General features: G+C 42.4%; 1 protein-coding gene across 7 annotated transcripts in view; it reads right to left on the bottom strand.

The window, feature by feature from the left end:
• The window catches only part of LOC126248046 (homeotic protein female sterile-like), a 296,375-nt gene that overhangs the window by 46,721 nt on the left and 231,130 nt on the right, over positions 1 to 18,524 (bottom strand). For 6 of the 7 annotated variants that reach the window (XM_049948674.1, XM_049948681.1, XM_049948675.1 and 3 more), the window contains exon 15: positions 5,485 to 5,655. In XM_049948674.1, coding sequence (XP_049804631.1) covers positions 5,485 to 5,655 — 171 coding nt within the window. The remainder of the gene's footprint in view (positions 1 to 5,484; positions 5,656 to 18,524) is intronic. The other variant, XM_049948680.1, reaches the window with a different exon arrangement.

Below are 18,524 nucleotides of genomic sequence, written 5' to 3'. Positions count from 1 at the left end.
AGAAGAGGAAGGGAAGGTATGCACCCCGGAAAGGAAAGAGCTGCACTAGCTCGGGGTCCTGTGCTCAGTTCATGTACACATGATGGCTAATCAATATACAATGTATGTTAACTGTTCCAAATGTGTCTTAGTACTTTTTCCTTTCATAATTTACATAATATACGTAGTTACATGCACACTACCATGCTTGTAAGTATTCAGGCTCTGAGAACAGTGACAGAAGAAGACTCTAAGCAATGACATTAGGTACAGCTGAAGAAAAATGATCCCCCCCCCCAAACACACACACACACACACACACACACACACACATACACACACACACACACACATATTCACAAACCCCTTCAGAAAACCTTCTGTACCCTGGCCCCAGAGTACTGTGTAAAGCCCTAACAGGAATTAAAATAGTTGAAACTATTTGAAGCAGTTTTGTTACTATCACGATTCCACTGAATTCAGAGGAGTTACATATAAGAATGTACAGATATTATATATGCATTCCCTTGAAGCAGCAAAACTGCAATGTCAACCAATCTGACTCAAATTATACATTAATAATAGAATGAAAACACTGTTTTTGACAGAAGACAAGGTCTACTTACCTACTGCTGGAACGGGTAACTGTTGCAGAGGTCTCTCACTCACTCGCGCGCATGCACGCGCACACTCACTTGCGCGCACGCACACGCGCGCACACACACACACACACACACACACACACGCACACGCACACGCACACGCACACGCACACGCACACGCGCACACACACACACACACACACACACACACACACACACACACACACACACACAAAGCGGACATTAAAAACAGTAGATTTTGAAAATTTTAAAACAGTTTCTGCATCACATAATGAAGAGAAACTGAAACAGGACAAGTAAAAAATGATGTGCATGGAACATGTTTAAAAACTGATTTCTTTTTTATATCAGTGAAGCTGTATTCCCTTTTTCTGACACATGTCTTGTCCTCTAATCAAATAATTAGCATCTGTGTGAGATGAATCAATCACAATTTACACACAGTGTTAAATGGATCGTATAGTAGATCCATAGTCTGGGTCAGAGGAGGAGGAGGAGGAAAATTCAGTTTGTTAGCAAAGAGGTCACTCAAGACAAAGAACAAGTTAAAATTTTGGAAGGAGGGGAAGGAAACTGGTAATACCCTTCAGTAAAAGCCTGCAAATACCTGAATCTGGGTGGCTGCAACATGGATTTGAACTCTGGTCCTGCCCAATGTGAGTCCAATGTCATAACCACTGTGCCACCGCACTTGGTGGATTGGAGGAGAGAGAAGAGGCACAAAATTACATCATTATTATTATTATTATTATTATTATTATTATTATCACCACCACCACCACCACCACCACCACCATTATTATTATTTCCAATTTTTGTGCTGTGTATGCATTCTGATTTGTGGTTTTGAGTGCTATTTCCTTCAGTATCTGTACATTTTCCTTTCATTATTCTGTCTTTGTCCTATGTCTGCCTAGATGCTAGATGGAGAGCCAGAAGCACAAATGTGCCACATACCAAAGAATGTGCCAGCTGTTGATGAATTTATATGCAGCAGGATAATTTTAACACTTTTTTATTAGGATGCTTTCTTGTCTGTCTGTTCGCTACAAATTTGAAGAGTGATTCTATTCCCGATGAGCTACAGACTTTAAATTCTAAACACAGCTCAGAACTGGATGACAGTGCAATTGTGTGGGGGTAAGAACCATCTACCTGCAATAACGGAGGAGGAGTAGTTTGTGTCACTGCACCTACACGCTTTAAGTGCGTCAATTACCTGCTGCAGAAAGTGTTTGCAAGAATTCATCTGATTTATAGGTGAACCTCTGTAATGCCTGAAGCAAATTTTCACCAAACTTGGCACACACATCACTTAGAACCTGGAAAAAAATTACTGTGGCAGTAAGAACCCTGTAGCACCCCTACAGATGAGGGCGGGGATGAAAAGGAGTGATATAAAAGCATTACTCAGGGATGTACGAAGCAACATCAATCAAATTTGGTACATTCATGACTCACTTTATTATGTTTTTATTAACTCGTTCTCTATCTGTCCATTTGATCCAAATTTTGCAACTGATTTTAAATTAATTCCCCATGAGCTAAAGACTTGAAACTTTCAGCACAGCACAGAACTGGATGACAGTGGAATGTAACTCACTTTCTTGTCTGCTGTGCGGTGGAGTGAACTTTGTGTACCATTGTCATTTCCCCCTTTCCTGTTCAAGTTGCAAATGGTTCATGGGAATAACAGTTGCAAGTAAGCCCCTGTGTGAGCTCAAATCTCTCTAACTTTTACCTTCATGGTTTTTTCTTATGACATATGTAGTAGGAAGCAATACGCCGTTTGACTCGTGAAGAGGAACTGAAATAAACCTGAAATTTGCCACATGTATCTGTTGTAATCCCATCAAAATGTTTGAGATCAACTGAAAAATTTCACATCCACAACACTAAAAAAGAAAGAAAATAATTATCTAAATAAAATAACTTTTTCATGTAACAAGTTTTTTATTTCAGACTGAGAAAGTATAAAGCCCAATACAGATAGTTCTGGAAATTTGTAATTGTGAACTTTAATTGGCTATATAAACACTTGTGGGATTTATTATGAAAAACTTGGGGTGCATACAATACATAATTGATGCAGGACTAGTTCACTTCCAAACTATTATTTTTTGCACATGCCTCATATTGTTTGTTATAAATCTTGGAAGCATTTTCATAGCTATTAAAAACACACAATCGCAAATTTTCAAAACTATCTGTATTGGGCTAAGAGAAATTATTTTTAACTTTTTACTCTGACATAAAAATGTAATACTAAAAATTTATTTTTATTTAAATAATTATTTCTAGGTCTTAAAATATCCAAATTTGGAAAATCGTCTGAACTACAAATATGTGACAGCATAACCAACTAAATTCATTCAGTGTATTTTGTGTGGCTGGGATATTTATTTTCGGGAACACTACACACACGGATAAATGTGTGTGTGGATAAAGCAGCCACATTTAATAGTCTCTGATCTGAATCTACAGTGATTAATTTTGGAAGAAACAAAGATAACAACTCCCATTATGGTCGAGGTGTTGAGTGGTTAATAGGCACATTAACAAGATGGAAAACACTGCTAAGCTTTCCGACACTTTCCTTCTTCAGCACTACATTGACACACAGACAGGCACGCACATTCACTTACTCACGGCTTCAGTGTGTCAATTCACTACATTTTATTGGAATTGCAGCTAAACTGTGATAAGGGGTTGTGTCAGGTGAAGTAGTCGAGAGTAGGGAGAGAGGGAGGGAGGAATGGCTAATGGCAGGAAGGGAAAGGCAGCAAGGGAACGTGACAGCAATGTGGCACCAATTAGCTTGCCCTGGCAGGGGCAATGCGACTTGCATGTTGTATATAATGAAGTGGAGAAGTAGATTGGGAGGGAGAGATAAAATGAGGGAAGGGGGAGGGTGTGAGTGTAGACTGAATGAAGTGGAGGATATGGGGGCAGGGGTGGGATGGGGCAGGGGCTAGCAGAGATTGAGGCCAGATGGAGTGCAGATTGGAGTATGTTCTGAAGGAACAATTCAATCCATATCTACGTAATTCAGAGAAGCTGGAGTTTGAAGGGTTGGGAGGAAAGTGAGGGAGATCCAGATGGCACGAGTTGTGAAGAAGCAGTCACTTAAGTATATTATATTGTGCTCATTAGTGTGATCCACTACTGGGTGCTTGGCCATAGTTCAGCAGCGGCCAATCATTCTGGTGGGCAGTTGGCTGCAAAAGTTACAATACAGCTCGAGTATGATCTGGCTACTTTCACAGGAGGCACATGCCTGTTATGGGGTTGGAATAGGACTTGCTGGATGGGTTTAATACGGCAAGTCTTGCACCCAAGTCTTTTGCAGGGAACAATCCATACAGAGGGGGATTGGGAGTTGGTGCAGTAAGGATTTTAGTTAGGAGCAGGATGAAAGGTAGGTTAAGCCTCAGTAAAGTTTTTATCGGTGTAATATTGCATAATGAAGGATTCCTGATTTTCAGTTTGTGTGAGAGTGCTTGAATTAGTGGTGTGTGTCCTCCATTCTCACCACCTTTCTCCTCTAACCACATCAACTCCACCTGACACATCCAAACATATGGACTAAATTGCATTGCTGGTACAATTTAGTCATACCTGGTTCAGCTGCAACAACAAAGCGGTGTGTGTGTTGTCCTAAATCAGTTAGCTCTGAAAAAAGGAAGTTATCCAGCTACATAGTAATGTTGTCGTTCATTTAGTCCTTCCAATATTTGTATTACACCCAGGATTTTCCATTATATTTATGTAGCGATAGTTATTAAAGTTTTTAAGGCACTGCAGCACAGTCTGGGTGCTGGAACTCTGATGGTTGGGGATGCACCACCGCTAAATTAGTATGTTTTGTTTGCTGAAACCTGTACACTTGTGTTTTCCATTTCTCCTATTACTAAAAAACTATTGTATTCTTTTATCCAGCCTCATATATTGCATCAAATTTAAAGTCACAGAGATGTGGGTGGTGTGAGAATATACCTGTTAACATACAAAACAAGCCACTATATCGTTGCCTTCTCCTTATCATCAAAAATGACCAAACTTCTGTAGATCACCAATTTCAATTTGATCTCGCACATCAGTGAACAGTCACTTTGCTTCACCTAACTTGAAACTTAGACCATGTTCTTAATTTTACTGATGCAGTTTAAACAATGTTTAACTTTGGTGCATATTTTAGCTGGTTGCTTACACATGACAAAGTACTAACTGAGGGAAGCTGGAAGTTCCCACCTTTTACAGCACTGGTAACTAGAGACCAATGATGATTTCAGGAACATGTTTCCCAGATTGAGCAAAACTTAAGATCTTCCCAACACATTGTCAATACGTGTAGGTAAAGCAGTTTTTAACTACAGGATGAGGACAGAAGCAAAATTATTCCAAAAATACCCAACAAACATTTGTTATTGCTTCATGCAATCATTTACATATATGATATGTAACATAAGTAAATGGAAATTTTGTTACTATTTACAACTTCCTCCAGTTTTTAGCCACAATGTTGTTATTACTGTGGAAATCCACAGATGTACCTTTGGGTATCAGCATACACACAGGCTTTTAATGTAATTACTACTACCTATCATTTACCTCTCATGCAAAAATAGCAATGAAACACTATGGCAGAACCACACACGTCATGCAACATTCCCAGTATTAAGTGTGAATAAATGATATGTAATTCTCTTGTAAATAATAACATCCAGTATCCACGAAACTGAGCTGATTTATAATGTACAATAATGACATTTAAAGCAAATGAAGGCCCTCTCTAATATTGGTATGAAAACTTGAATTCATTAAAACATTATTTAGTACTGGGAATGTCACAAAATAGCAGGATGTTAGTAATGTGACTTACAGTATGGCTTACGTGGCTTTTTTCTCAGACAAGAGGCAACATATGATTCCAGCTCACGCAGGGTTGATGGTTTTAGGGTTTCAAAGTCAATTTCTATCTCATCAGGATTGGAATCACGCAAAGATGGCTCACGGGACTGGATAATATGAACGACTCTTCCCAATTTGTCACCTGCAATTCATAATACAAAAAGTGCAATTAGGAAACTGTCTTAGGCACTTCAACCATTATTAACTTACAATCAAGTGAATATTTACACAAAATGAGTAAATAATGTGATATTCACCTAGAATTTAACAGCTATTTGTTTAACATGAATTTTATTATTTATTAGTTTCTAGAGTTTCTGTGTGTGAATTTAATATGTAATAGGCACAGTTCTCGTGTTTTCATTTGCGTCGGAAAGTAAACCGATTTTGTGACATATTACAAGTTCCTACTCAGGGGCAAATTATTTAGTTTCACCTGAGTTCTTCAATAGTTAGGTATTTGAATCTCTGCATATTATTAGACACAGTTCCTGCGCAGCACGTGCTGATAGTCCGTTTATCTGCATAGTTTAGTTTTCCACAGTGCTTAGTATGGACAGGGACTGCGATAGTTGTGTGCAGATGCAAGCAGAGTTGGTGACACTTCACTCTCAGCGTCAGGGTGTGATGGCTTCGGTTACACAGCTTGAGGCTGCAGTGGATGGGCACCACTGTTGTGGGCCGGCTGAGGGGATCCAACAGATGTCCAGCACATCTGAGTCCTCCGATCGGTCCTCACCGGTGGCCAACCCAGTTACTGCTTGCACCTGTGGTCGAGTGGGAGGTCGCCCCGGAGCGAAGCAGGCGTCGAAAGACTTCCCATGCGGCCGCACGTAAGGCCTCCCCAGTTTGACTGATGAACAGGTTCCAGGTGCTGTCTGTGGCTGATGCTGTCGCCTGTCCTGTTTCAGAGGAAACCACTCAGCCCGCAAGATCTAGGCAATCACGGAGGGTGGGATTATTGATAGTTGGGAGCTCCAATGTTAGGCACGTTATGGGGCCCATTAGGGACTTGGCTAACAAGAAGGGAAAGAAAACCAATGTGCACTCTGTGTGCATACCGGGTGGAGTCATTCCAGACGTGGAAAGTGTCCTCCCGTATCCCATGAAGAGCGCAGGGTGCAGCCAACTGCACGTGGTTGCTCACGTCGATATCAATGTGCGTCACTTTGGATAAGAAGAGATTCTCTCTGGTTTCAAATGGCTAACGGAAGTGGTAAAGGCTGCCATTCTTGCTTGCAAGATGAAAGCAGAGCTGACCATTTGCAGCACAGTCGACAGGACCGATTGCGGACCTCTGGTACAGAGCCGAGTGGAGGGTCTGAATCAGAGGCACAAACGGTTCTGCAACTGTGTAGGCTGCAGATTCCTTGACTTGCGCCAAAGTGTGGTTGGGTTTCGGGTTCCGCTGAATAGGTCAGGTGTCCACTATACGCAGGAGGCGGCTGCATGGGTAGCAGGGGCTGTGTGGCGTGGACTGGGCAGTTTTTTAGGTTAGATGGTCTCGGGAAAACACAAGAAGGGCTTCAGTCACAAAGGGTGCATGCCAAAAACAGTAAGAATGTAGATAGAGCAAGCACTGAAAGCTGGCTAAAGCCGGATATAAGCTCAGCTGAAATTTTTGCAAAGTACCTAACGGTGTTCCGAAAGGATAGGCTAAACAGGGTTGATGGTGGCGTGTTTGTTGCTGTTGGAAGTACTTTAACTTGTCGCGAAATTTGAAATAGATACTTCCTGTGAGTTAGTAAGGGCAGAGGTCATTGTCGGCAACCACAATAAAATAATAATAGGAGCCTTTTACCAACTTTCCAATTCAGATGATACAGTTGCTGAAAGGTTCAAAGAAAACTTGAGTTTGATTTCAAAAACATACCCGATTCATACGATAATAGTTGGTGGTGACTTTAATTTACCCTCGATATGTTAGCGAAAATACATGTTTAATTCTGGAGGTACGCATAAAATATGATCTGAAATTGTGCTAAATGCATTCTTTGAAAATTATTTCGAGCAGTTAGTTCATGAGTCCACGCGAATAGTAAACGGTTGTGAACACACACTTGACCTCTCAGCAACAAATAATCCTGAGTTAATAACGAGCATCAAAACTGATACAGGGATTAGTGAACACAGGGTTGTCGTAGCGAGACTGAATATTGTAATCCCCAAATCCTCCAAAAATTACCGGAATATATAACTATTCAAAAAAGCAGATAAAAATTCACTTGAAGCCTTCCTGATAGACAATCTCCACTCAATCCAAATTAATAATACAAGTGCAGACCAGATGTGGCTTGAATTCAAAGAAATAGTATCACTAGCAATTGAGAGACTTATACCAAATAAATTGACAAACAACGGAGCTGACCCTCCTTGGTACACAAAACGGGTTAGAACACTGTTGCAGAAACAATGAAGCAAACGTGCCAAATTTAAAGAGAGACAAAATCCCCAAGATTGGCTACCTTTTACAGAAGCTCGAAGTTTTGCGAGGACTTCAATGCAAGATGCTTATAACAGTTTCCACAACGAAACTTTGTCTTGAAAACTGGCAGAAAATCCAAAGAGATTCTGGTTGTATGTGAAGCATGTTAGAGGCAAGAAACAATCAATGCCTTCTCTGTGCGATAGCAATGAAGATACTATAGAAGACAGTGCTGCCAAAGCAGAGTTACTAAACACAGCCTTCCAAAATGCCTTCACAAAACAAGACGAAGTAAATATTACAGAATTCGAGTCAAGAACAGCTGCCAACATGAGTAACGTAGAAGTAAATATCCTCCGATTAGGGAAGCAACTTAAACCACTTAATAAAAGCAAGTCTTCTGGTCCAGACTGTATATCAATTAGGTTCCTTTCGGAGTATACCGATGCATTAACTCCATACCTAACAATCATATACAACCGTTTGCTCGACGAAAGATCTGTACCCAAAGACTGGAAAGTTGCACAGGTCACGCCAATATTCAAGAAAGGTAGCACGAGTAATCCATAAAATTACAGGCCCATATTGTTAATGTCGATATGCAGCAGGATTTTGGGACATATATTGTGAACAAAGATTATGAATTACCTCGAAGAAAACTGTCTATTGACACATAGTCAACATGGGTTTAGAAAACATCGTTCCTGTGAAGCACAACTAGCTCTTTATTCACATGAAGTGTTGAGTGCTATTGACAAGGCAGATCGATTCCGTACTTACGGATTTCCGGAAGGCTTTTGACACTGTACCACAAAAGCAGCTTTTAGTGAAATTGCGTGCTTATGGAATATTGTCTCAGTTATGTCACTGGATTTGTGATTTCCTATCAGAGAGGTCACAGTTCGTAGTAACTGATGGAAAGTCATCGAGTAAAACAGAAGTGATTTCTGGCGTTCGCCAAGGTAGTGTTATAGGCCCTTTGCTGTTCCTTATCTATATAAACAATTTGGGAGACAATCTGAGCAGCCGTCTTAGGTTGTTTACAGATGACACTGTCGTTTATCGATTAATAAAGTCATCAGAATATCAAAACAAACTGCAAAACGATTTACAAAAGCTATCTCATGGGTGCGAAAATTGGCAACTGATCCTAAATAATAAAAGTGTGAGGTCATCCACATGAGTGCTAAAAGGAATTCGTTAAACTTCGGTTACACGATAAATCAGTCTAACCTAAAAGCCGCAAATTCAACTAAATCCCTAGGTATTACAATTACGAACAACTTAAATTGGAAGGAATACGCAGAAAATGTTGTGTGGAAGGCTAACCAAAGACTGTGTTTTATTGGCAGGACACTTAGAAAATGTAACAGATCTACTAAGGAGACTGCCTACACTACACTTGTCCATCCTCTTTTAGAATACTGCTGTGCAGATAGGACTGACGGAGTACATCGAAAAAGTTCAAAGAAGGGCAGCACGTTTTCTATTATTGCAAAATATGGGAGAGAATGTCACAAAAATGATACAGGATTTGGGCTGGACATCATTAAAAGAAAGGCGTTTTTCGTTGTGACAGAATCTTCTCATGAAATTCCAATCACCAACTTTCTCCTCAGAATTTGAAAATATTTTGTTGACAACCGACCTACATAGGGAGAAATGATCAGCACGATAAAAGAAGGGAAATCAGAGCTCGTACGAAAAGATAGATGTTTCTTCTTTCCACGCGCTATATGACATTGGAATAATAGAGAATTGTGAAGGTGGTTCGAAGGACCCTCTGCCAGGCACTTAAATGTGATTTACAGAGGTATCCATGTAGATGTAGATGTATTGAAAAATATGACAAAAACCACAGTTAACAGTCTTAAAATATGGCTCTACAGTGAGTAACAGTGACAACTGATTTTCCTTATTCATTAAGAAAATAACTGATACTTAAACCAGGACTGCAAAATTATACCAAAGCTTGTGGGTAGTTACATGTGCGCTGGTCTTTCCATAATACTTCTAACTAGGTTGTGGATGGAACCAATTAAGGTGGTTTAAGGGCTTGTGATATCCCATGATGGCCTGTGTTTTCCAATGTCTAATGGAAAGAAACTTTTGTTCAGTTCTGGCAAGTAGCAGCATGTTACAGAATAACTTGACAAAATACGCAGCCAGCTGGCTGCCAGGTCTAGTGGGATTGGGGTGGTAAGTTGTGTGCCCTGTAGGAAGGAAAGTAGATTAAAGAGTGCAATGTCCCATCAATAGTGTAGTGCAGAGTTGGGGTTTCAAGGTGTTTAACTGAAATCAATAGTTCGTGATCCTTCATCCAATGAAGTTACTTTTCAAGTATAGAAAGGCTCAAAGAATCAGAAGCCTGCTTCTTCTTGTTCTTTTATTGGGGGGTGGGGGTGGGGGCAAGATATTATAGGTGGAAGTTGCTAGGAGCCAGCTCAAGGTGATGTATTTTGTACGACTTGTTAGTGGTGTGCATATCGCTGTCCAGTAGTCAGATCTTACAATCTTCCTGAAAGTAGTTGGATTGCTAAAGATCTCTAATTATCGCCCCTGTATCATTAATCAAAGTGAGGCTTATGACCCTTAATATAAAGCTGTCATCAACCCAAAGGTTGGTTTGAATGCCACAGAACTTCAGTACACTTCATTCTACCCAGCCACTTAAAAGAAAAACTCAAGTTTAATGGGGTCTCCAAGTCACGGTGCAATTAGGCACTTTTCAGATTATCAATAATTGCCTGTGGTACAAGGAAGTATGAGTGACAAATAAAAATCCTAGGACTGACAGGAGACTGAACCTGAGAACTTTGGATTTGTAGACTGGCACTTAACCACTGGGCCAACAAGCCACATTGAGTCTGATTTTAATAGTGTAACTGTAAAGAGAATTAATTTGATTCTGTGAATTAACACTTCCGAGAAAATATGTGAAGCAGTACATTAAGTAATTTGTCACAAACGCTGCCACTTCTGGCCCTGGTAGCAAGTGGGACACGATGTGATACAACAAAAGCTTTGAAGAAGACAAAAGTTATATTTTCGGGTGTCTTGTCTTCATATATGAATTTATTGCCTTCAATTTTGTCAAATTTTTCTGTCTCCTGACATTTTTATTGCAAATCCTGCTTCACATCTTGTTCTTTCTTCATGGTGTCTTATTTAATACTTCAATGCAGTAAGTAAACAAATCAAATGCAGTTAAAGCTTATTAATTAGTAATAAAAATTATCAAAATTTATTAACCACTTAGACACTAATCACGCAATGTGGAAAATGAAAGATAAATGCAGCACTTATGGTCTGTTGACAAACTGAAAGGCGCGTCCCTAACCTCTTGTAAATACAAGTGCAAACAAATGGGCTGTGCCACATTGTGAGCCACTTACAGCAAAACACTGACCCAACAATGTGTCATACCATGCACCAGATGCCACTGCCTACCACTCAGTCAGTGCCCGGACACATACCAAGACCACACACACTTTGGCACTTGGTGTAAATGTCTTGTGCAGCCATGAGACTAGAACAAACCATTTTCTTCTTCTTCTTCTCCTCCTCTCTCTCTCTCTCTCTTCTTTGAGGTAGTGTCAGCCTCCACTGTTAAGGTCACTGCTGCTCTGCCATCATCCAAACAGGACTGGCTACCAAGGGGGTCCAGTCACTGCCATCAAGTTGCACCGAGGCCCTACTAGCCACCAACCCACCAAGGCACTTGCCAGTACCAGTCGCCACCAGGCCGCAGCTCACTCCCTGCATGCCTGCACCTGTCACTTATCACAGCTGGGTGGGGGTTTAAAAGAGTCTGCCACATGTGCCTTGATGCAACTCAGCCACTGGCCAAGACTGTCTATGACACCAAGAATACACCATGCCAAAACTGTGCCGAGCACAGAGCCAGTCCCCTACTACAACACTTCACAGCTGTGGGGTCCACTCGTCGATGCCTGCCTCACTGGTTGAGGCCCACCTTCCGACTGTCAGATGAGCATTTGAGCTTGTAATAAATTAATAAAGTGATTCTACTATGTTCGAATGGCTCCTGTCTCACCCCAATTCACCATCTTCCACCAGAGCTCATCTACACTCTGTACCCCTCTGCATCAGTAGAACAACCTACATACTATTACACAAAGTTACAGTGACACTTGCACAACATGCAGACATATCTTGTAAGTGTTCATTTTCCACCAAATGCTTTGAAACTATACGGAACACACGAATCGGCAACTAATACAAGAAATTCACCTGAACACAATTTATGTACACCACATGTTGTACTCCACTGTTTGATGACAATCTGCTTCTTAGTGTTTTGGTACAGCAGTTGTAGAACCCAACTGGAAAAGGCCACTTCCTCCACCAAAGGAGCTGCTCGCTCTCCAGTTTATAGATGGACTATAGCTAATGGGAAATCACAAGAAGTGGGGTGGCACGACACTGGTCAGGTGAGATTTATGGAGGTAACAGTTGAACTAGCAACAAATTATGCAAAATCTATATTGGCAGTAGTACAACTGTTGCGCTGTCAGCTACAAATGTCAAGTCTCCAAATTTTCGCAACAATGTTTTGCAATGTGCTGATTTTTCACCGTATGTCTCATTTTCAAAACTACCCATTTGGTTACAGAGCTGAAGTAACACCACAAGAGTGTGCACCTAATAACGAGCCTTTCAGAGATTTCAAAACCTTATATGTGACCCAGACATGAGGAAGCATAGGCATATAAAGTCCTTAAATAAGATGGGATCCGTCGCATTCTTTTCAGGATGGGTAAAGTGACAAATGATCAGCTTGTGTGAGGCCTTCTCATTCTACAGCCTTTCCACTTCTAGATACAAATTTTGAAGGTATCTCAGGAATCATCAAATGTTCCTGTCCTAAATTTTATTTCAAGATTTCAATACTGTTGAACTGCTTTCTTCTCAGTTGTTATTTAAGTAAGGCGAAAAACGAAATCTGTAGAACAATTTTCACTAGGGTAAGGTTGATGAGAGAATGTCACAGATTTCAGTATGCAAAGCTGATAAATTTAGATGGTGAAGTAGGTGGCTGCAGTACTGTGATATGTTACCTTCAGAGTTTGTGCCATTTCCATCTGCCTGTTACAGCTATTATTTTATCCCCCCAAAAAATTCTACATAGCAATTTTGTTTTGCAATCTGTTCTCACAGAAATTAACAGTGCTCATTTTTTTGCTTTCTGCTAGGATTTTGCAGCATTAGCTAACAGAATAAGTTAATCTAGATAATCAACAATGGTTCTACAATCTACATACATAAACCACAAGCCACCACACAGTGTATGTCGGAGGAAACATTAAGCCACTACTAATCATTGCCTTTCCTGTTCCACTCATGAATGGAGTGCGAGAAAACCAACTGTCTATCTGCCTCTGTATGCACCCTAACTTGTCTTATCCTGTCTTCACGGGCCTTATGCAAAATGTATGTTGGCAGTAGTACAATTGTTGTGCAGTCAGCTGCAAATGTCAAGTCTCTAAATTTTCTAAACAATGTTTCACAAAAATGTCGCGCTTCCTCCACAGATTCCAATTTGAGTACACAAAGCATCTCTCTAATACCTGTTGATCGCACCTACCTGTAACAAATCTAGCAGCACTCCTCTGAAATCCCTCGATGTATTCCTTTAAGTCGACCTGGTTGGGATCCCAAACAGTCAAGCAGCACTCAAGAATGGAACACACAAGTGTTCTATACGCAGTCTCCATTAAAGACAAACTATACTTTCCTAAAATTCTACCAATAAACTGAAGTTGACCGTTTGCTTTCCCTACTACCAACCTCTAGAACCAATTCCATTCCATACTGCTCTGCGTCATTGTGTGTGTGTGTGTGTGTGTGTGTGTGTGTGTGTGTGTGTGTGTGTCTATATCAGATGATGTGACTTACCGAACGAAAGTGCTGGCAGGTCGATAGACACACAAACAAACACAAACATACACACAAAATTCAAGCTTTCGCAACAAACTGTTGCCTCATCAGGAAAGAGGGGAAGAGAGGTAAGACGAAAGATGTGGGTTTTAAGGGAGAGGGTAAGGAGTCATTCCAATCCCGGGAGCGGAAAGACTTACCTTAGGGGGAAAAAAGGACAGGTATACACTCTCGCGCGCGCACACACATATACAGACACAAGCAGACATATTTAAAGACAAAGAGTTTGGGCAGAGATGTCAGTCGAGGCGGAAGTAAAGAGGCAAAGATGTTGTTGAATGACAGGTGAGGTATGAGTGGCGGCAACTTGAAATTAGCGGAAATTGAGGCCTGGTGGGTAACGGGAAGAGAGGATATATTGAAGAGCAAGTTCCCATCTCCGGAGTTCGGATAGATTGGTGTTGGTGGGAAGTATCCAGATAACCCGGACGGTGTAACACTCTGCCAAGATGTGCTGGCTCTGCACCAAGGCATGTTTAGCCACAGGGTGATCCTCATTACCAACAAACACTGTCTGCCTGTGTCCATTCATGCGAATGGACAGTTTGTTGCTGGTCATTCCCACATAGAATGCATCACAGTGTAGGCAGGTCAGTTGGTAAATCACGTGGGTGCTTTCACATGTGGCTCTGCCTTTGATCGTGTACACCTTCCGGGTTACAGGACTGGAGTAGGTGGTGGTGGGAGGGTGCATGGGACAGGTTTTACACCGAGGGCGGTTACAAGGGTAGGAGCCAGAGGGTAGGGAAGGTGGTTTGGGGATTTCATAGGGATGAACTAACAGGTTATGAAGGTTAGGTGGACGGCGGAAAGATACTCTTGGTGGAGTGGGGAGGATTTCATGAAGGATGGATCTCATTTCAGGGCAGGATTTGAGGAAGTCATATCCCTGCTGGAGAGCCACATTCAGAGTCTGGTCCAGTCCCGAAAAGTATCCTGTCACAAGTGGGGCACTTTTGTGGTTCTTCTGTGGGGGATTCTGGGTTCGAGGGGATGAGGAAGTGGCACTGGTTATTTGCTTCTGTACCAGGTCGGGAGGGTAGTTGCGAGATGCGAAAGCTGTTGTCAGGTTGTTGGTGTAATGGTTCAGGGATTCCGGACTGGAGCAGATTCGTTTGCCACGAAGACCTAGGCTGTAGGGAAGGGACCATTTGATGTGGAATGGGTGGCAGCTGTCATAATGCAGGTACTGTTGCTTGTTGGTGGGTTTGATGTGGACGGACGTGTGAAGCTGGCCATTGGACAGGTGGAGGTCAACATCAAGGAAAGTGGCATGGGATTTGGAGTAGGACCAGGTGAATCTGACGGAACCAAAGGAGTTGAGGTTGGAGAGGAAATTCTGAAGTTCTTCTTCACTGTGAGTCCAGATCATGAAGATGTCATCAATAAATCTGTACCAAACTTTGGGTTGGCAGGCCTGGGTAACCAAGAAGGCTTCCTCTAAGCGACCCATGAATAGGTTGGCGTACGAGGGGGCCATCCTGGTACCCATGGCTGTTCCCTTTAATTGTTGGTATGTCTGGCCTTCAAAAGTGAAGAAGTTGTGTGTCAGGATGAAGCTGGCTAACGTGATGAGGAAAGAGGTTTTAGGTAGGGTGGCAGGTGATCGGCGTGAAAGGAAGTGCTCCATCGCAGTGAGGCCCTGGACGTGTGGAATATTTGTGTGTAAGGAAGTGGCATCAATGGTTTCAAGGGTGGTTTCCGGGGGTAACAGATTGGGTAAGGATTCCAGGCGTTCAAAAAAGTGGTTGGTGTCTTTGATGAAGGATGGGAGACTGCATGTAATGGGTTGAAGGTGTTGATCTACGTAGGCAGAGGTCCGTTCTGTGGGGGCTTGGTAACCAGCTACAATGGGGCGGCCGGGATGATTGGGTTTGTGGATTTTAGGAAGAAGGTAGAAGGTAGGGGTGCGGGGTGTCGGTGGGGTCAGGAGGTTGATGAAGTCAGATGAAAGGTTTTGCAGGGGGCCTAAGGTTCTGAGGATTCCTTGAAGCTCCACCTGGACATCGGGAATGGGGTTACCTTGGCAAACTTTGTATGTGGTGTTGTCTGAAAGCTGACGCAGTCCCTCAGCCACATACTCCCGACAATCAAGTACCACGGTCGTGGAACCCTTGTCCGCCGGAAGAATGACGATGGATCGGTCAGCCTTCATATCACGGATAGCCTGGGCTTCAGCAGTGGTGATGTTGGGAGTAGGATTAAGGTTTTTTAAGGATTGAGATGCAAGGCTGGAAGTCAGAAATTCCTGGAAGGTTTGGAGAGGGTGATTTTGAGGAAGAGGAGGTGGGTCCCACTGCGAAGGAGGGCGGAACTGTTCCAGGCAGGGTTCAGTTTGGATGGTGTCTTGGGGAATTGGATCATTAGGAGTAGGATTAGGATCATTTTTCTTCGTGGCAAAGTGATATTTCCAGCAGAGAGTACGAGTGTAGGACAGTAAATCTTTGACGAGGGCTGTTTGGTTGAATCTGGGAGTGGGGCTGAAGGTGAGGCCTTTGGATAGGACAGAGGTTTCGGATTGGGACAGAGGTTTGGAGGAAAGGTTAACAACTGAATTAGGGCATTGTGGTTCCAGGTTGTGTTGATTGGAATTTTGAGGTTTTGGAGGGAGTGGAGCTGGAAGTGGGAGATTGAGTAGATGGGAGAGACTGGGTTGGTGTGCAATGAGAGGAGGTTGAGGTTTGCTGGAAAGGTTGTGAAGGGTGAGTGAGTTGCCTTTCCGGAGGTGGGAAACCAGGAGATTGGATAGTTTTTTGAGGTGGAGAGTGGCATGCTGTTCTAATTTACGGTTGGCCTGTAGGAGGATGCTCTGAACAGCCGGTGTGGATGTGGGAGAGGAAAGATTAAGGACTATTATTAAGGATAGGAGTTGACGGGTGTGTTCATTGGCTGAGTTGATGTGTAGGTGAAGGATTAGGTGGGTGAGGGCAATGGATTGTTCAGTTTGGAACTGGTATAGGGACTGATGGAAAGAAGGGTTGCAGCCAGAGATGGGAACTTTAAGTGTGAGGCCTTTGGGGGTAATGGCAAATGTCAGACAAGCCTGAGAAAATAGAATATGGGAGCGTAATCTGGCTAGGGCGAAGGCATGTTTGCGGAGGGAATGTAAATAAAACTTAATGGGGTCATTGTGGGGGTGTTGTGAGGGTGACATGGTATTAGAAGGTGGACAGTGTAACATGAGGCTGAAATGAAAATGAAAATAAAAATATATGGGGAGAGATAAAGGTGGTCTGGAAAGTAACTGGAGATCTGGTGTGAAATAATGTGAGAAGGTGTTGGTTACAGCTGGGCTATGTTGGACTTGGGTTGGTAGACAACGATGTGCACAAAGGTTAGGTGGTTGTGTTGCCGCCAAAACACGTTAAAGGACGGAGAAATTCGGGAAACTTTCGAAAAAACTGCGTGTAATATATTAAAAGGAGTGGTTTTGTGGTGGCAGATTATGAAAATGAGGCTAACAATTGTCTGACGAAGAAATAATGACGTTAAAACCTGTGTGAAGCGGATAAAAATTATCAGTGATGTGGGAAAAACGGAAATGGAAATAACGCGAAAGTTATTAGAACTTGTTTAAAAGGTGAAAGGAACTGTTTGTGAACTAGAAATGGTGGATTTTATAGCGGCCGTAGTGTTGAAAGCGGTAAAAAAATTTTTTTGGTTATGGTTCCAGTCCTGTAACCCGGAAGGTGTACACGATCAAAGGCAGAGCCACATGTGAAAGCACCCACGTGATTTACCAACTGACCTGCCTACACTGTGATGCATTCTATGTGGGAATGACCAGCAACAAACTGTCCATTCGCATGAATGGACACAGGCAGACAGTGTTTGTTGGTAATGAGGATCACCCTGTGGCTAAACATGCCTTGGTGCACGGCCAGCACATCTTGGCACAGTGTTACACCATCCGGGTTATCTGGATACTTCCCACCAACACCAATCTATCCGAACTCCGGAGATGGGAACTTGCTCTTCAATATATCCTCTCTTCCCGTTACCCACCAGGCCTCAATATCCGCTAATTTCAAGTTGCCGCCACTCATACCTCACCTGTCATTCAACAACATCTTTGCCTCTTCACTTCCGCCTCGACTGACATCTCTGCCAAAACTCTTTGTCTTTAAATATGTCTGCTTGTATCTGTGTGTGTGTGTGTGTGTGTGTGTGTGTGTGTGTGTGTGCGCGCGCGAGTGTATACCTGTCCTTTCCCCCCCCCCCCTAAGGTAAGTCTTTCCGCTCCCGGGATTGGAATGACTCCTTACCCTCTCCCTTAAAACCCACATCCTTTCGTCTTTCCCTCTCTTCCCCTCTTTCCTGATGAGGCAACAGTTTGTTGCGAAAGCTTGAATTCTGTGTGTGTGTTTGTGTGTCTATCGACCTGCCAGCGCTTTCGTTCGGTAAGTCACATCATCTTTGTTTATATAGGGTGTTTCAAAAATGACCGGTATATTTGAAACGGCAATAAAAACTAAACGAGCAATATGCTTGGGACAACAGTACATTTTCAGGCGGACAAACTTTCGAAATTACAGTAGTTACAATTTTCAACAACAGATGGCGCTGCAAGTGATGTGAAAGATATAGAAGACAACGCAGTCTGTGGGTGCGCCATTCTGTACGTC

Source organism: Schistocerca nitens, chromosome 3 (genome assembly GCF_023898315.1).
Source record: "Schistocerca nitens isolate TAMUIC-IGC-003100 chromosome 3, iqSchNite1.1, whole genome shotgun sequence".
Taxonomy (NCBI): domain Eukaryota; kingdom Metazoa; phylum Arthropoda; class Insecta; order Orthoptera; family Acrididae; genus Schistocerca; species Schistocerca nitens.
Note: the sequence above shows the minus strand (reverse complement) of the source record. Positions and strands in the feature narration are given on the sequence as shown.